This window comes from Pholcus phalangioides, unplaced genomic scaffold (genome assembly GCF_987345545.1).
Source record: "Pholcus phalangioides strain wild (caught in Gottingen) unplaced genomic scaffold, Ppha-v1.0 ptg000015l_1, whole genome shotgun sequence".
NCBI classification, from domain to species: Eukaryota; Metazoa; Arthropoda; class Arachnida; order Araneae; family Pholcidae; genus Pholcus; species Pholcus phalangioides.
In genome coordinates this window covers 5,666,601-5,687,168 of record NW_028301608.1, presented here as the reverse complement: position 1 = coordinate 5,687,168, position 20,568 = coordinate 5,666,601, and the positions used below count along the sequence as shown (strand labels likewise).

Sequence of the window (20,568 nt, the reverse complement as noted above, 5' to 3'; positions counted from 1 at the left end):
GAAAATGTCTGCCCTGAGACCCAGAGAAGGTATGCTACTGCTCTGAAGTGCAGATATGCAAAGCCAGAACTTTTATATCTCTCTGCACTGGGCCCATAGGGGCAACTTATCGGTCTCACAAAGGACATTCGGCTGCAAAGAAGGGGGAAAAAAATTAAGGAAAGGTATTTAATGCCCAAGGTTAAAAAGAAATTTAAATTTTTTCATCCTTAATCATAGGTGAGTAAATCACTAAAATAGATGTTTGCCCCAGGTCACTAAATGCAATTTTGTTTTCAGTTGTGAGCCAAAGGGGGACAGAGTCCTAAATCAAACTGGGGGCCCCAAATTATTGAAGGCTTTCACCAATTCTTAAATGATTTCTTTCATAAATTCTGAAAACTTTCATCAATTCTAGATTTTTTTTCATCATTTCATTAGATCCTATATAATTTTAATTATTTTTTTAATTGCTTTTTTCATAAAATCTGAATTATATCTGAGAGAGAAGACATTGTAACTGATTTAATATTGAGAATTCTAAATTTTCTTCTATTTAAAATTTTCATTAATTTTTGCATTAAACATTTAATTGGGTTCATATTTTCAACATTCCTGTATATTCAGTGATAATGTATGAATTTCTCTGGATTATGTGCCTCCCTCCCAAAATATATAAAATTGCAGTAAAGGAGGGACTTCAGAAATATTGGTTCCACGGACTCAAGAAGAGATGAAATAGTGACGTAACTGCCACATTGGTATTCCAGTGAAAAATACATTTTGCTATAGAAGAGTTCTAATGACACTAACAAAATAAGAAGGATTATGTGTGATTTCAAGTATCAATTTGTAAGGCATGTTTGTGCATAATAAAAAATACACAATAAGCATTGTAAAAAAAAATTATACACACAATTCAGATACATACCCAAAGTCATCATCCATAGATTTGAAGAAGAACTTATAATTTGGTCTGTTCAAAACATTTTTGAAATCAGCCAACGTAACCCGATCTGGAGGAATCGAGATTTTAACCAGATACGGAGTGTCTTCATCATCAATGTGATAAATTATTTTTGTCTCATCCATGTCTCAATGGATCTATTGACACAAAAAAAAAAAGATTTAAAAAAGTATTAAAAATAGTAATCAATCAAATAAGATTTTATAAATTGACCGAAAAATACACAAATTATATTGGATGCATAATACAGAACAGTTTTTGAGAGAAATCCACAAAAATATGCACATTTTTCACCCTCAAGAGCAATCAACATATTATTAGTGCAAGTCACAGAGCAGCTGTCTCTTAAGAGAATCATGGGCCCACATGCAAACATTTTTTTTGTGAGCCCCCTTATATGGCTAGAAATGCCTGTCTACCAATTTACATGTATTACTCAGGAAAAGTTTAACCTAGTCTTATTTTCATGAGGGCCACACCCAGGAAGGCCTATGCCTTAACTGACCGATGGATCTACATGTAAAAATGTGTGTGAAAAAATCCTTTCCAAAACAGTTCTGAATGTAAAAACATGAGACAGAATATCTGCTTCCAAATGGCTCTGAACCTTATATTAGTTTTTCCTTTAACGCTTAACGTCTTTGTTAAAATATAACAAGGATGGGCTCAGTATACACCTCTCCCCTTTCTTCACGCAAACACCCCAAAGGGATTAAGCCCCACGATACTGAAAAAGAAGTGTCAGAATTGCTGTCGCCAGATTGTGTCTGTGGTCAACTTGGAAAGTCAATCATTCTTTGGGGCGTACAACATGTTTTGAATAGTACAATCGGAATCTTGAAAAAAAGATTTATCTTCAGTCTTTTGCAAATCCAGGTGATTTTGAAGACAAGAAATGTTTTCCTCCCTTTTTCTTTTCTTTTCATTACAAATATCACCCAGATTTTAAGAAAGACTTGTTTTGAGCATAAACATTCTTATGCATCTATTATACTTGAATGTATGGAATTCTTCTGTTTTTGAGAAGCAAAATTCAACACTATACTATATCATCTGCAGTACAAATGTCGAATGCTGCAATTGTGATATTCTAGCTTTTTCTAGAGTACTTCACTCTCATCAAATAAAATAATTCTCAGAATTTCTAGCACCAGGCGTCGTAGGTAACTTTTGATGACACCAAAAAATATCACTTTTACTGGTGATTATGCATAATTGCCATTTCATATTGATAAATAGGTTCTATCACCATGAAAAGTTTTCTTATTTAGATCAGTGATACTCAACCTGGGGCCATATGGCACCCCTTGCAGTTCTGGGTTATTTTAATGCAGCCAAGGGTGAAAATCAGATGAAAGGGAAGCCATGACAAGGGTAAAAGGGCCAGAGATGTGAAGAGATAGCTTTCAAGTGAAATTTATGTCAGGGAAAAGTGACTACTTTCCCAATCCAGCAGAACTATCCATAGAACCAGGATCATTATTACCCATGGGCCCATATGATCATAACCCAGGGCCTCATATTGTGGCCTACAAGATGTGATCTGATGCGATGATTTTCAAATGTAAGTTTGTAAATAAAGCATGGGCCCCCAGAACATCACTTTGTTCAGGGACTCATGACATTGAAATGGCCATAGTGCCTAAACCCGCCCCCCTCCCCCCAGAAGGAAGCTTACTGCCTAGGATAGGTGCAGAACCAGGGTATTGATGAATAGCAGTGTTTCCTGAAGTGGGCGATGGAATGGTCTGGGGGGGGGGGGATAAAAGCTACTGGTTTAACATAGAATCCTATAGGTTCACTTGAGTGGGGAGGCGAGAGAAAAAAATTTCTGAACAAGGAGGGGATGGAACAAAGTTTAGAAAACTGATGTATAGGGAGGTTCTACGCATTGTGTAGGTTTGTTGTATAGAAAGGGTCCCACTCTTGGACCTCACCACTCATGGTAGGGGTGGGTCAGAAAAACAGAGGGCTACAAGAAAAAATATTGTCCAAAGAGGGCCATGGGCTGAAAAAGGTTGAGAAACACTGATTTAGTTACCGTACTTGTGAGCCTGAGTTTTAACCGGGCATAATGAACTCTGATTCAGCGAATTTTTTTTTAACATCCCCGAAGTAATACCTATAATCAACTTCTATTTGATGACTTCTGCAATCGAACATCAATATAGCAAACTCCTATTTAACAAATTTTACCATTCTACCCTGATATAGGTTATCTTGCATAATCACCGGTAAAGATGAATTTCAAGTATGTATCATATTTGCCTGCTACATGGGCCTAATCACCAGTAAAAGTGAAATTTCTCTTTTAGCATTTATCAAATTTTCCAATTACCCTTGGATGTTATGCGTAATCCCCAGTAAAAAATGAAATTTATCAAAGGAACCATGACAATTAGTTCATGGTGAACCAATTATTGCATATAAATACAGTTGATTCCTGTTATAACAAACTCCAAGGGACCAGATAAATCCCTTCGTTATAAAAGAATTCCAGGTTTTCGCATTGTACCTATGTAAACTAATCTGGGGGATTAAAAAAGTGTTCGTTAAAACGAGATTTTTGCAATAACAGTATTCATTAAAATGGGATTCGACTGTAATACTCCTGTTATATGCAAAGTATTATTTATAGATCAGGAAGGACTATTATATTATTTAAAAGAGTCTCTTGTGGTTGTTATTTTCAATCCCATATTTGGTCTAAGATGCTATATTTTTGATCTGGATCCCTTATTTAATTTAGAATGTTTTGTTTTTAATCTCACTCACTCCCTTATTTAGTCTGACAATGTTATTTTTTTGTTAATTTTTTTTCATTTTAACAGCCATGGTATTATACTTTTTTTGGCAATAATGTGTTGAGGATTTTTTCTCAAAAAAATTGTCAACACATCACCAAAAGGCATTACACTATACCTACTTGTTCCATTATTTTATACGCTAGCGTTGAGCTTGTCACTGACAGAAAATGCATGCCCTATCATAATGTTTACATGTCGGGCAATAGATTTGTCAAGCCCTGACATCTTGATGCCTACTTACAATTCACACAGTCAAACCCCATCAGAGTGCCACAAATATTCAGTAAACGAATCTTCTATATAGGGATTACAATGCAAAAAACCTGTTTTAGCACCAACTATTGTTTGGGTGTATACAGAGTCCACGTGTCATTTTCCAAGAATTTATACATTTCTTCTCCCATAATTTGCCCCCCCCCCCTGAAATTAATTGAGGATTTATACTTTTCATCCCACTGTTATTATTGGTCAGTATAACAAAAGTTTAGAGCAAATGACTTTAAAGAATAGTGTGATCAGGGTTTTAGAAAATCACATTGAATACCTGAGCCTGTGTAGGGGACCTTTTAGAGCTTATAACAACCAATATATTCAAAAGAAACAAATTTATTGATAAAGGAAAGCGTACAATAAGTGTACTGTAAAAATTTGTTTGAGAGAGGTTGTCAAGAAAAGTTTTTCAAAGGGTTTTTTTTTCAAAAAGTTTTTCTTTTACTTGCTGGCCAATACATTTCGAGTGCTATCATCTGCCTCGATTTGCTTTATTCAATCATGTCAAAAAGAGTAGTTCTAATATCTGAAAACAGGAAATTTTTGTGACCAATACGGAATAAAAAAACAATGCCATTATTATTTTTTTTTTTTTGTACTTATAAAATGTGCCACTCAATTCATGCAGAATTAAAATAATTTCAAAGGTAAGTATATTTTTCTGTCAAGTTTCATATCAAGAAATATTCAAGTCGTTGTATAGTATTTACAATTTTATGAATTTTCGGAACTGCTTTAGTAAAATCCAGAGATCCCTTGATGACTTCTTTTTAGATGGCCCGACAATAGGTCTACGTTGCCAAATCCAACATAATCGCACTCTGGTTGCCACATCTCTCTTGTTCTTTTTATGTAGGTGACGCTAGTTCTGCTGGGTTTTAAAATGGGTTTCTCCTTTGTTTGTTGGACCGTCTTTTGAAATTTGAAACAGATGTTGCACATTTCGTTGTTCACTTTCCAGTTCGAGTAGTTGTGGATTATGCTCCTATCATCAGGTCAGGTTGTATTGTTCAGTTATATTAATTATTCTTCGTCATCATTTGTTGCCATGCCTTATGATTGAAAGAAAATTATCAACTCAGAAATAAAAAAAATTATTTATATCATCGGAAATAACTGGCTATGCTTTTTTTTTTCTTTTTGCTTATAAAGGGAGGGAATGCTATGTGTTCACATTAATGGTATTGAATTTCCATGACATTTTAAATTTGCATGGCAACACCCCCAAAAAATGGCAGCTGAGGTTGTTCTCATGCAGCACCCAGTGAGTGCCTGTCACAGAATAAATTAGTTATCTTTAGCGCTGTGTGTGTCATGGCTCTTCTTCTATCTAGAACCTAACATTGATTAAATATCTACATACGAAACAGAGTATTTATTTTTAACTGATGGGAATAAGGAATAATTCATAATCCTGAGGTCATTATCACACAGTTATATTTGTTCTTGCGTTTTGTCTAGAAAGTGATATTATTATTATGCTTGTTGGTTTGAATTATTGTTATTATGTTTTCTATGCTGGTGATTGTTTTTTTAGGCATCTGTAGATGGCCTTGGTGACTTTTCATCAGGCTTTTGAATGCATTTGGTGCCTAAAAATCTACAACCTCTGAATTACACTAAAGCTGTTCCGAATTTTCCCAACTTAAAACTGAATACGCATAAAATAGGTTGTTTTATTTATGGAGTAACACTAATAAGACACCGAGATACAGCAATTCGTAGCAAACATGTGAATTTATGTAATGGAGCATCTCTGAAACATTATTCCATCCATGATCCGATATAATGTCAATTTCATTACAATGCCAAAATTCTTTGGGATGGATGGTGGCGTTACGACTGAGTTTGACTCTACTTACTCTCAAAAATCAGTACTAAATTTTATCATGAGGCACACAGAGTACTTAAAGGCCACAGCCATGTCTAGCTGGTCCCATGCATTATGACCATTCTACCCGCATTGATTGATCGAAGATAAGTCTCGATTGAGGTGTTCAAAGAAATATATCTGAAATAGATTGGTGAATATGTTAACTGCTGCCTGAATCAGTTGTTGATATGGGGGCAGGGGTGGGGCTATTGCCACATTCAAAAATACTACCACAGTTTTTTTACACAATGCCATTTTGAAATACTCTGGATCTCTACATGCACAAGGTTTTTTTTTCTCTCTGCTGGAGCCTTGCTTGTAGGCCAGCTATATTATATTTTATAACTATTACTATAATCCCGATTTTAACATAGTTATAATGCCCCCAGATCTTGATGTTAAAAAGGCTGTACTTAATTTCCCACGTAGTGGACTCGCATCACCAGGTTCGAGCTCCTCGTCGCCACAGCGGTGGTCAGCTGAAGTTGGTTTTGTGGTTCCCAACTTCAAGGCAAGAATGCAAGCCGATTCCCCCATTAAAAAAGTCTTGCCACAGAGAGCAAAAGACCTACGATGATAGAAATATTCAGACATTACACTTCACTCACTTCATTTCTGAAATATAGATGGCAGCTCTGAAAAAAAATAACTAGAAACGCATTCAGAATCTCATGCGCTTAAACTTCTGGCAAAACTCACGCTGAAGTAAACTGCCCATGGTGATAAACCAGAGTTATGCTTGGTTTGAAAGAAAAGAAAGAGCTCTAGAAATTGATTCTCAAATTTATAGCGTAAAAATTAAAAAGTATAAATCAAGCCCCCATGCTATAACACCCATACTGCTCCTTGTGCAGGGGGCCCTGCCAGTGCCGTCTTAACGCATGGGCCTACGTGGGCACGGCCCGGGGCCTCAAGAGGAAAGGGGCTTCTCAAAAATGAAATGTGGTTGGAATTTCCGAGAATTCCCTACCTAGGGCCTCAGAAAAATCATTTGGCCCGGGGACCCATGATGCTTTTAAGACGGCCCTGCCCTCAGATATAGTAGATATACAATATAACAATCTGAACAACAACAATGCGCGGTAAACAATCGATTGGAAACACAATACAAATTCACAAATCAACAGTTGATAATGAATGAATGTATTTACTCAACTACCAGGTATTCAAGGCCATCTCAACGAATGGGCCCCACCTGGGTACTGTCTCCTCAATCAGTGACCTGGTACTGATTCCCGAGAGTAAGTATGAAATAGGTAGGTAGGGCCTCTCAGAACTTCACTTGGCCAGGGAAGGGAGGGGGCACGATGCCGTTGAGACGGCCCTGCATTTACCAACATGGATATAGTAGTAATAGCTGAATTTGGTGTTATAATGAGTCATTTCGAGTTTCATAAATTTTCAAGAAAGATCTAGAAAATTAATCCGAAAAATGCATCGGTAAGGGGTCAACACAACAATAACAACAAATGCTGTAATATCTAGACATGCAAATAACAATCTGAACAACAACAATGCGCGGTAAACAATCGATTGGAAACACAATACAAATTCACAAATCAACAGTTGATAATGAATGAATGTATTTACTCAACTGTTAAAATATTTAGGTGAACCTAGACGCCATCCAACATCCGAGATATACTTGATTTTGATCGGGATCAGTGAGAAACACCGATTTTTTTTTTCTATACAAGAAAACAATTTCACGTCACGACCAGTGGCGTAGAAAGGCGAATTTACAACAACCAAATACACATGAGATAGGGATGAATTTCATCGTGGATAAATCGCATAAAATGTCATTAAAGTCCACCCTCAATCATCATGTCCTCTCCCAGCCTATTAAAAAAAAAAAACGTAATGTGACGTCACAAACCGATGCTGATGTATTTATATCGTCGGAAGATGAAATAAACCAATCACAGTTTATGTTTTATTCAAAGAAGAAGATAACGTCAATATAAGACGCATTTTGATCCGCTATTTATTCAACATTCGCGTTTAGTAGGAACTCTAAATCAAAAATATAGTTTTGAAAGTCACATGAGAAATATGATAAAAACAACCTTTTTTTTTCATTTCCAAAATTTTCCGAATGAATATGCAAAAATATTTCAGATTATTAGCGGATTTCACAAACAAAACAATTTCATAAAACTCTGAATAGTCAAGTCAAAAGTGCATCAAGTTACCGAAAAATGTAAAATTTAAAGAAAGTCACTGAAGAGGTTGAAAATATTTTAGTTTTGTGAAAATGAGATTATAAAAATCACTAAAAAACATTTCAATGGAGAAATTTTAGACATTTATTTCTGTTTGCAATGAGATACGTGATTTGATCAAAGACATTTTGCTGCCATCTATTAACGAAAAGAGAAAACTCATCAATCTCAAAATCAGTCTTTTGTGCAGATGACCATACTTTGGCGAAAAAATACCGATCTTTACTACGGGATATTGCCAATTGTCATCGAAAATGTTGACAAAGTTCCTAATTAAATTTAGGGTCGTCTTAAGCGCATCATGGGCCCCTGAGCAAGTGATTTTTCTGAGGCCCTGTTTTTTTTTTTATTTATTTAAGTTCTTTGCATTGTGCTTTATCATAAAATGCCTGTGATTTATCAATTGTCCTAAAGCCCTCATCAGGTATAGAGGACAATAATCATTCAGGTCAAGTGAACTCTGAGGCCCTACCTGAAGAATTCGTGGAAATTTCAACCAGTTCTCATTTTTGTTAGGCCCCCGGGCCTTGCCCGGGTGGGCCCATACGTTAAGACGACACAGATTACCATCGAGGAGCAGATTGCAGTATCTCTAAAGGTGCTGAAAAATCACCAATGGAAGAAAAGAAAGGACTCCTGAAAGCACAAAATTGGGATCTTTAATCATATTTAACGCATGGGCCCAACCAAGTCAACACCAGCTAGAGCAGAAGGCTTCAGCTGGTGTTGACCAGGCACAGCTCGGGGGACCTTCAATACAAGTGAAGCTTCGTGATGATGAGATCTAGTTCTAATTTTCAAGATGTTATGTTAATTCTTCGTCGAATATTTCCAACTCGGTAAAAATCACTTTGAACGAGAGACAATGATGGTGTGGAGGGGAGGGGAAGAGCTAACGGGCAACTAATTTAACGTTCAGGGTGACTAATTTAGAGGAATGAGTGGTCAAGAAAATTAGACAAGAATGGACGAAAGCGCCAAAATTTGTTTTGCGCACAGGTGACCAAACTATAAACCAGTCTCGGAATGAGCCCCCCCCCCCTCGGGCAAAGTCCTCATCCTAGGGCCATAAATTATGTATACCTGATCAATTGCTGGAATTTCAGCGTGGAAAAATAAGGCATTTGCCCAAGCGGCACCTTGCTACTTATCATGGCACCGGATCCCATCATTGGGGAGTGCCCCCTATGCACCAGAGAAGACCCTCCGGGCAGTGCATGGCGGACCCATGGGTTAAGACGGCTCTGGGGTAGTTTATTACAGAAGCAGGCAATATCTTTCTTCTTCAACTCAGAAACAAACACAATGAGTGAAAGTTTGATCATTTTTGTCGCAACACACGTTCATTTTCTGCACACGAGAACTATTTGGACCGTTACCAATAATTTATTGCTGAATCCGAACGGCAGTATTTTTGATATTCACGGAGAGGTTGGTGCGCTTCCCCCTCTGTGTGGGGCTCTCTGCGGGTAGCAATCTTTTTCTGTGGTCATATCGCTTTTTCTATCATACCCCTACGTCAGAAAAGTTTCTGACAAGGACGAACCGGGTACCGAATTCGCGACACCTATGAGCATCCTTTGGTACTTTAGGAGCGTATCTTATCCATCTGGGATACCGTGCTAAATAGTGAAACATCACTCAATGCTTGATAATTAATAAATACCCTCCTTTCAAAAGCATAGCAGGTATGGTTCTCTTTTGATTGGAAAACAACTGTTGTTTGTTGTTGGTGCAGTGGCGCCATTTCTTTCAAAGATATGTTTTGAACATAGCCAGAGATGCGTGAGCATGCATCCTTCTATCCAAGTTTGAAAATTTCTGGTAACCCTACTTCAACGCATATCGAGGACGAAATTGTAAATAATGTCGTTATACATCGGAACTCTTGCTTGTCATCTATGAAATATAAAAAATGCTAATCATTAGCTTGCTTAAAAAAGTTCTACTGAGCTGAATAAAGTTTCATTTCGGTGGTACGAAGGATCCTTTTCATTTTTCAGATAATACGCTCTCTTTAATTTCGTCTGTACGGCCCTGTTGTTTCTCTGCACACAGAATTTCGATACCTCAGTGGAATGAAAAAATATCACTCTACCTTAGATAATATGGGGAATTTTTTCAGGCATGGAAGCATCCTCAGCAGTGTTCGCCAATACATGTTTAGATGCGTGATTCATTCCTCAAAATTCAATTTTAATTCTACAAATTTTGTTGAGGAGTGAAAATACTCTTTTAAATTTTAGATAATTTTTTTAATATAGTTATTTCCCTGTTTTTAAGAAAAAAAAAACCAACCCTTCTTTTCACAAAATTATTCCTTAAAAGTTTGGAGAAGAGAGTGAAATTACTATTTAAAATTTTTTCTGACATTGATTATCAGTCATTCTCAGACTCTAAACTTCCATATTTTGTAATTTCATTCACCATGAAAAAATGGTACTTTTCTCTTAGGCACTTTTTTTCCATAACCAACAAAAACGGGTAAAAATAAAAATTTCGTCAGCCGAAACACATACCTTCTCTACAAAATAACTACACAGTACCGTACCTATTACATTCAGAAACATCATTAAACTAGAACCCCTTCTGCCACCTATGAAATAAAAAACACAACTATTAGGATTCGAATTGGTAACCGGTTTCCAATTAATGTACCGCGTAAAAAAAACAATGCAATATGATAATTCTATGATTGTAAGCGAAAAAGGATACAAACCAAAATCGAACTGTTTTAGCTTATGGTTTTTGCTCATAAGTTTATTTTGCGTGTTTGACTAACGTTATTTTACTACGCACAAATATCAACTGTTAAAAATTTTACGCTAAACTCAACATTCTAATTAAAATTATTTTTTATAAAATATTTACCAACATTATACTGCATTATTTTTTTCGTACGGTACATTTATCGAAAACCGGTTACAAATTGGAATCATAACAGTTGTGTTTTTTATTTGATAGGTGGCAGAAGGGGTACTAGTTTATATAATAATGTCTCAATGTAATACATACTGTACTTATAGGGGTCTTCAACCTTTCAGACATCGCGGATCAAATCGAAATTGTCCAAGAAGCCCGCGGGCCACCAACTCACGCTGTATTTATAATTATAAGAATTATAAGAATCCACACAGATTTCCAAGGACTTACTCATGTAATTTACAGTGACACCTTAATAGAAGGGGGAGGGACAATGAGGGCGAGTTGTATTGGGGCAAAAATAATTGAAGACTTCTATTTATTCTGAAATTATTTTTATTAATTATCAGTTTTGATTAGTTCTGAAATCAGGTTTTTTAACAATTTTGGAAAGTTTCCGATTAATTACTAATTAAATTGATTATGATTAATTTGAATCTAAATTCACTTCAAATGATTCGTTAAATATTTATTTCAATAATTCTGAAAATATTTCCTTCTCAATATGCCAATACATGAAATCATTTTTTTTGAATAATTATGCAATTACCCATTTATTATGAAACAATTCCTATCGCAAATCACGAAATTTTTCTCTCATTAATTCTATTATTAATATTCATCTTTCAATGTTTTCAACCATTTTCTAAAAATAGTCGGTGGGCCACTACAAACAGCTCCCAGGGCAAATGTGACCCGTGGGATATGCGTTGAAGAACCCCTGCTGTGTATTGTGTAGTTATTTTTTAGGGGAAGGCATGTTTTTTGGCTGATAAAAATTTTATTTTTATCCGTTTGTTGATTATGGACTAAACCAGTGATTCCCAACGTGGGCGTTAACGTACCCTTGGGGGAGAGGGAAAGTTCCAGGAGGCGGGAGAAGCTACAGGTATAACATAGGATCCTATGGGTTAGATTGAGTTGGGGGGCGATGGGGGAAAAAAATTTCTGAAGAAGGGGCGAGATGGGACAAAAAAGGTTGGGAAACTATGGACTAAACTGACTAAGAAAGGCACCGTCTCGGTACTCACATCATATCCCCCTGTATTGAGTTTTAAAAATAAAGAGATTTGTCCCGGGCCATCGTGCTAGTGCTCTGCCAGCCCTACCCTTGTAGGGTTCATGGTGTTCATCGACGATAGATAGTTTATTTCGTACTTAGGCGATATTCACCGACAACTCAGATAAACACCCTATGATTCAATTGTTATCCTCATGATTATTTCAGTTGAAACTTATGTCAGAGTTCTTGTACGGGAGCTCTTATTCTGGCGATGGTTATAATCAAAGTTCTTGATTCACGAATATGACTCGCAATAGGAAGACAGGGCCCAAACTCATGAGTCACAACCGTGAGTTCAATCGGGTACAGCACGGAGACCCATGGCCCCCACATCCTGCAGTAGGGCCCTAGGCTGAGATATTTGGTGCCGTCCCCCTCTATCATGAATTTATAGTGTCAAAAAAATGATGAGCACCATGTGTGTCGGGTCCCTAAGTCTATAACTTTCCCAGCCCCACGCTCTTGGGTGGGGGGCATGCGGTGACCTTAGTTGAATAGGGGTTCAACGGTAAGATCTGGAAGACAATTTTTGTACTCCCCCATGCCTTTTGCAGCCCCTCACAAGATCGATCCTGCGTACTTCCCTGATTAAGAGGTGGGGACTAAACCCTCTTTTATTTTGCCCTGGGGCTATGATGCTGTTGAGACGGCAGTAGGGACCATGGCCCCCACATCCTGGAGTGGGGCCTCAGGCTGGGATCTTTCGCGGCCCCTTTCGCAGTTAATTTATAGCGTGAAAAAACAAAAAATGATTAGAACTGTCCCGGGCCCCCAGGGCTAGAACCCTGTCAGCCCCCCCCCCCGTTTGGGGGCCATGGTAGGGACACACTACTTTTTTGCAGAAATATTCAAAAATTTGTTTGATTTCCTTAGAACAGCCTTTTTTTCATCAAGGGTTTCGCGGAACAGCCATATAACCATCAAGAGTTCCGCAAGAAGCTATACGTTGGAAACCCCTGCTCTAATCAACGCCATGTATAGTTAAAGATATTCGTGGTGTTGGTGCTTGACTTGTGTGTGGAAGATTTTGACTTCTATTAATTCTGGAGGTGTTCAGCCCCCATGTACAGAATTCTGAGAGTGCTCGAACACCCACGGCTCCATCGCAACTGGCTTTAAACATAAGGTTGCCAGACGTCCTCATTTTTCATGCCATTCTGAGCGCCCTCAATACGTTTTCGAAATTTCTCCTTTTTGTCCACATTTCCAGAGAGGTTTCCAGAATTATTATTTTTCTTTTTTAGGAAAACAAAGATCTTTTCCTCCGTGTGTGTGTTTACGTGTTTTTCCCCTTGCACACATTTACCCGCTTTGACCAATCACCGTCGAAATTCACAGAAAACATGATCCCAAGTTGCCTCCATACTAGATACTATTCTAGCTCAGCGTACTCTATTGTTCTAGTACGAATAAGACAGTCCGCAAATAGCTCAGGATGAAGAAAACTGCATTAATCGTGCGATATATCGTTGTTCGCTTTAGCAACGGATAATGCTGTGCACTGGGACGGGGATTATCCAGCGCCGTCTCGAAAGCCATAGCTCCACATTCTACAGCTAAGATCTGTTTTGGCGTACCCCTGCGTCAAATTTTTCATGGGCCTCTCTCACTATGTGAAAAAAAATATATAAGAATCAATATCTCCCGGGCTTTTAAAGCTTTGTCAGTCCCATCGTTGTGGGGACACGTCAACAGCAGTCGTGGGCACCCGGGAAGCGAAACATTCCGAGACGCCTTATACCTGGCTCAAAAAAGCATACTTTACCGAAATACCTACCAATTTGCATACTTTTCAAAATCCCAGCACCCGATCATACTGACCTTAAGCACCCTAGTGCCCCCCCCCCCCCGAGTATGCCCATGCGTTTAAATTGCACTGGGGTTACTTCTCTTTATTTTTCTATTCAGAAACATACAAAATGGATGGAACAACACTCTGAATACCTGATTCGGAATACCCTCCACCAATAATCATTCCCAAAAGAAAAATGCAGACATAAAAGGCCGCTGTTTTTTGGTTATGAAAAAATAGCTTTTCTTGGTTTAGTGCAGTGGCACCATCTGTTGGGAAGACATGTAAGTGATGTTGCCAAGGGTGTGTTTGCATGCGTCCTCATTTCTAAGTTTCGGAAACTGGTGAGCCCATTTAAACCGGCCTATAAAATTCTGGTATAATGCTAACATATCAACATCTTGAAGATATTGTGGATTATGATGCACAAGAACTGAGGAAATACAGAAGGCCACAGCAAATTTTTCATTTAAATTGGAATACATTATAGTTGCCTTCTCGCTTGTAAATGGCGAAGTGCTGTATATATTGATTTTGAATTGAATACTTCATGTGGCTTGATGTACTCATTTTTCTGTTGAGATTCATCCCTCGCGTTCATATGGGGGGAATCCATGTAAATAAATAATTGTTTTTCCATACTGTAAATAATATTAGTTTATGAGCACTTACTGAATGGAACTCTTTTTGTATTATTTTGGTCATTTCTTGTGAGGAAAAAAAAAATGTTCCTTACTTGGAACAATTGAACTGAATTTTCATTATTGAATATTGAGTACTATGATGAAAGAAAAACGTCTTACTACATAGTGTTAGCTCTACTTCTTGAGCAACTGTTATCTGAACTCCTACATTAATCGCAGAAAACTTCTGTTTAGTGCATGGATAAATTTCTGCAGTGTTTTTTCTCCTCTCTTTTTTTCCCTCCTTGAACAGAACTGAATTGTGGTGTTGAATGGTGTCCTTGATGGTGTGCCTTGGAAATTCCGGATTAGGGACCTGGAACGAATGGGAAGGTTGTGGTGGCAAAAATCCCTGGCATAATTTTGTTTAGCCTGTCTTGTTCAAATTGACCAAGTTCATTTCTTTTCTTTTTCCGTTTTCTTCTTGATCACCACCTTTTTCTTTCCAATTTTCTTTTTCCTCTTCGCAGGCCTTCCTGGGCATCTTGTATGCCGACAGTCGTCCTAGTTGGATGGGAATCGGCTCCATATTCTATTCTGGTCTGGTGGTATAATGTAATTCCCAGGCCCACCCTCAATTACTAGATTCTGACCCGGGGCGAAAATAACTTGAGGGTCCCCCGCCCTCTGTGGAATGAGTAATTTTAAACGAATTTGATGATTTTTGCTTGATAAACACTCGCAGAGGTTATTACCGTAAGTGTTACCCCCTCCGTACAGGGCTGCATCTGGGAGGGGTATTCACTATAAGGGCATTCACAAAAGTTCTTAAATTTATCGCTAGAGGGAGTTGAGATGGGTGTTACCTGATAGAACAAGTTCAGCTTATCACGTTCAACCTTCACCCTATGCCTCTATCTGTTTGCGTTCGAAAGATATTAATTGATATAATTATCACTGCATATTTTCTACATCAAAACTCTGCATTGTTACGAAAATTGCATTGTTGGGAAAAAAATAGCTGTTGCCATGGGAAATTTCGGAAACCATTGTTATAATGTACACAAATAAAGTTCAATGTCTTATCGAAATATTGTTGGAAGATGACCTTGCTCAAGGTCATCGAGAAAGCATTGTTGTTGAATGATTGTTTATTTACCAACACGGTCGCTAAGTAACAATGCTGTCGCCATTGAGGGAAAAAAACATTTGACAAGCAACAACTTATCTCTTGAACAGAGAAAAAAAATTATATCTATTAATAAGTCGAATTCCGTTATAACAAACTCCAAGAGACCGGAGAAATAACTTTGTAGTAATGAAGTGTCGTTATAAAGGAATTCCAGAGATTTTCACATTGTTCCTATGTAAACTTATCTGGGGGATTAGAAAAGATTTCGTTAAAACGAGATTTTTTCACTATAAGGGTATTCGTTATAACGGGAACCGACTGTATAATATCTTTTCTTTCAAGGTAATGGTTACCAAGTGGTGCACCCGACACATTCACGTGCCGCATATATTGAACTTAGGTGATTTAACGTGTTCCCCCCAAGGGCTTATGGCTCCTTTGCTAGAGTTGCTAGCTAGGATGGATCTTAGCGAACTTCTCCAGAGCAAGAACATTATCATGAGACTCCTTCGTGAAGCAAATAAATTAGGTACAGTAAAATCCCCTCTTAACGGACACCTCTCAGATGCGATCTTCCTTCTTTTACGGACAAATAATAATTTCTCCATGTAAATAAAAGTATGTATTTCAAACCCCTGATTAATGGTCACTCTTCCTCCTTTGCGGAAGTTTTTTTTGTCCCGCCGGTGTCCGCAAAAGAGAGGTTTTACCGTACTACATATTATCAGGGCTTTCTTATAAGCATTATGGGCCGCAGGGTAATGCGATGTTCTGGGCCCCCCCCTAAATAGCTGGAATCACCTACTTATAAATTTTTATATTTTCTCAAGAAAATCATAGCACCAAGGGGTTAATATTTAATTTTGGCTTGTTTTTAAATAAATTCGAAAACTAAACTAAAAAAAAAAAAATTACTTTTTTTGTGAACATTTTTCAAAATTTTGGAAAAAGTTACAATGAATTGTTTTTCACTTATTGATTCCAGCCGGTACAACAATATACAAGGAGTCCTGTAAGTCCTAAGTCGACCATCAAACGCTCGCCGCAGAGAAATGGTTCCAATTTAAAAAATGCTCAAAATGTGTTGTTGAGAAATCAGCCTGTACCAGTTTTGAGGGTGAAAATACAGTGTGTCACAAAATAGAAAACCTAAGTTTTTATATGAACACCCTGTCCTAAAAAACCCAATTAGTAAAAAAAGTTGTCCTGTCTCTTCTGAGGCCAAAAAAAAAGAAAAAAGAAACGTGAAATATATATTTTTTGACCTCAAACAATTGGAGCACAATTTTGAAAGAACAGCATAAATAAGAGAAGCGAGCATTATCCGTTATTTATTCTGCTCTCTTTCCAAACTTTTCTCCGATTTTTGAATTCAAATACATCACTTAGGAACGTGAAATATATTTAAGTGATGTATTTGAATTCAAAAATCGGAGAAAAGTTGGGAAAGAGAACAGCATAAATAATGGATAATGCGCGCTTCTTTCATTTATGCTGTTCTTTCAAAATTGTTCTCCAATTGCTTAATTCAAATATCTCAGCGAATATTGCACTTACAAACGTGCATTTTTGTTTGTTGGCCTCAGAAAGAGATAGGGCAACAACTTTCTCTAATTGCGTTTTTTAGAACAGGGCCATATAAAAATTTAGATTTTTTATTTTGCGACATACTGTACTTTTTTTTTCACTCTCAAAACTGATACAGGGTCATTTCTGAACATATTTTGAGAATTTTTTTAAATTGAAACCACTCCTCTACGATGAACGGTTTATAAGATGAAGGCCGGGCTGGGACTTACAGGACACCCTGTATATATGTTTGTTTGGCACTTGACTGAATTTTCCTGAGTCATGCTCACGACAGTATCAAATCTAAGAACTTGCTAACACGAGATGCAATTAATGCAAATAAACCGTGACATATTTTGGGTATTAATGGCATTTTTCTCTCAATGGAAATGGAAAACAGATACGTACGCCAATCGAAAAGAAACTTTTGCGAGGCGAATTTCATGTGATACATTTTTGCAAGCGAAAGTTAAAAGATAAGGTGTGAAAATGTCTATATATAGTTTCATGTTTTTTTAAGAATCGAAAAATTCAATTTTTATCATCATATCAGTTTTCCTGAACAATCAGTCAACATGTTGTCTTTTCTATCTCGCACCTCCAAAAATGGGTTACGTGCTCTGTGCGACTTCTGTATTCTTTACTTCTTTAAAGAATACACAAGTCGCACAGAGCACGTAACCCATTTTCGGAGGTGCGTTTGGAGGAGTATTGGAGGTATAGACCTACCTTTCAGTTCGTGTGTTAAAGTGTGAATTCCTCTATTGCATAGTTTCCCAAACTTTCTGTTCCATCGCCCCTTCTTCAGAAAATTTTTTCTCTAATCGCGCCCCCCCCCCCCCGACTCAAGTGAACCCATAGGATCCTATGTTATACTCGCAGCTTCTATCGCCCCCGGACAATTCCATCGACCACCGGGTGGAGCGATATTTTGTCCACTTTCAGAAAAACTATTCTATTGCCTAGTATTTCTTTTTTAAACTTTTCGCGATACTGTATAGTACAGTACAGTGCCAGTCACCGACTTAATTTCCGTCAGTCGAATTATTTCTACTACGGAAATTCGAATTTAAAAGACTAACTGTTGTTAATTGAGATGAAAACAGGTAATTATAGCCAATAAGTGTTAAACACGGGGATTTCCAAATAGTGTGGTATTTTGCACATCAGGATGCCACGAGATTTAAATAGATGTGCCGCGGGACATCTTGAGAATGACATTGCATCAAAAATATCAACTAAGTCAGTAATTTTCAATGGTGTGTCGTCGCGTGGCACCTTAATGTGCCTAGAGATTGTGCTGCCTTGCAGCGGAGTCTTCATTTACGTTCTGGTAATTCAAAATTAAATTTAAAAATTGAACCGTAAGCATTCTGCTTTTGACACAAGGGGGAGGGGATAAATACCGTAAAAAAAGAAAAAAGCTCGAGTCGCATACACAAATCTCCCGACAAGATTTCTCCATTTGAGTAAAGAATGAAAAGACTTTGGTCGCACAGAGCACGGGTCGCTCGAAGCACAGTCGCACGGAACACGACACCCAGAAAGGTTATGCTTTCCCGTACCCGGGATGCGGGCACCAGTGGCGTAGACAAAGCGGGTAGCAGAGGGATATATGGCTCCTCCAATCAAAGTTCTGCCCACATTGGAGCCGATTCTTCTAAGTGATCTTTGTGTGACCTCCAAAAAAAAAAAAATTGAATACTTCATTTTCTACCCTCGCGTCATTTTGTCTAAAAGAATGAATATCCAAGTAAGAAAAATGAAGTGCTGCATTTTTTTTATATAAGTTTCTCTCGCAATTTCACTGTGATTGGGTTCACGCCATTCATTTAAGAGAGAAAGAAGGATCGCTGTTTTTCAAAATTTTTTCCAAGTTCTTCCTGAGAGCGTGTGCTATCCAAATGCGTGCTTGCCCCGACATACAAAGTATCTAGTTGCGGCCCTGCTCTTTTTTCTAGATTAGTTTTTCAAAAGCACTTATCCAAGGACCCTTACATCAGTGCTGCCTTAAGGCATGGGCCCGGGGGTCTCAAGAGAAAAGGGGCCTCACAAAAATGAAATCTGGTTGAAATTGTCGAGAATTTGCCTGGTAGGGCCTCAGAAAAATCACTTGGCCCGGGGGCCCATGATGCTCTTAAGACGGCCCTGCCTTATTATCAAATAACAAAGAAATCAAGAACTCTTTAGTCTATGTCTATATGAAATTCATCTCTCTCGCTATATTTTTCTTCTTTTTCGATTTATTTTGAAACACAATCTGCGGATTTATATCACTAAAAATAAATGGGTTGCACTACACACAGAATGCCTGCTCAAGCTTTCCAATTTGAAGCAGACCTTCCCCTCCTCTTTAAAATGTCTCTTCCCCCAGAAAATAGGTTAAAACAACAACTACAAAAATTATTTCAATCGCTTCATACAACTGTCGATTTCACTTCAGTGAAGAGGGATGATTTCACTTCGAATATTTAAAACGCCTCCGGATACTCTTGAATACATTTAGTGACACACACGAAACATTTCGGTACACACACCAATTCGTTTGAACTTACTGAATAGTCAAGGAAACAGTTATTTTCCGGATATTATGCTGAGGTGAGCTCGGAAAGAAAAGTCATCACGTCTCCGCCGGGACTCGAACCCAGGCCCTCTTGCATACCGGGCAAGCATGCTACCATCTACACCACTGGAGACACATGAATCTGCCTTCCTAATTTCACGCACTGTGTCGTGAGGCGCTGAAGTAGAGGCATTAGTAGCCTCTCTTAACTTCAGGAAATGGCCCCCGGGTGGGACGGTTTAGAGAGATATAGATGGCTTTTTTCTCAGCCAGAGATATCAAGGAAACAGTTATTTTCCGGATATTATGCTGAGGTGAGCTCGGAAAGAAAAGTCATCACTAACTGTTTCCTTGATATCTCTGGCTGAGAAAAAAGCCATCTATATCTCTCTAAACCGTCCCACCCGGGGGCCATTTCCTGAAGTTAAGAGAGGCTACTAATGCCTCTACTTCAGCGCCTCACGACACAGTGCGTGAAATTAGGAAGGCAGATTCATGTGTCTCCAGTGGTGTAGATGGTAGCATGCTTGCCCGGTATGCAAGAGGGCCTGGGTTCGAGTCCCGGCGGAGACGTGATGACTTTTCTTTCCGAGCTCACCTCAGCATAATATCCGGAAAATAACTGTTTCCTTGATATCTCTGGCTGAGAAAAAAGCCATCTATATCTCTCTTACTGAATAGTGTTGTCAGACTTTTTCGGCTTACAGTGGGCCTTTTCCGCTTGTGTCTGCAATCTCGTAGTGTAAGATATTTGCTTATGATAAGAGAGCAACGTAATGGAAG

The 20,568-nt window shown here is 38.0% G+C and overlaps 1 protein-coding gene across 2 annotated transcripts in view; it reads right to left on the bottom strand.

Moving 5' to 3' along the window:
- Positions 1-7,763, bottom strand: part of LOC149075320 (segment polarity protein dishevelled homolog DVL-3-like) — a 28,539-nt gene extending 20,776 nt beyond the window's left edge. The window contains exons 1-2 of one of the 2 annotated variants that reach the window (XM_089242678.1): positions 7,492-7,763; positions 911-1,083 (exon numbers count right to left, since the gene is read on the bottom strand). In XM_089242678.1, the coding sequence (XP_089098804.1) occupies positions 911-1,071 (161 nt within the window). In that variant the 5' untranslated portion in view covers positions 1,072-1,083; positions 7,492-7,763. The remainder of the gene's footprint in view (positions 1-910; positions 1,084-7,491) is intronic. The other variant, XM_089242679.1, reaches the window with a different exon arrangement.
- Positions 7,764-20,568: the final 12,805 nt, after the last annotated feature.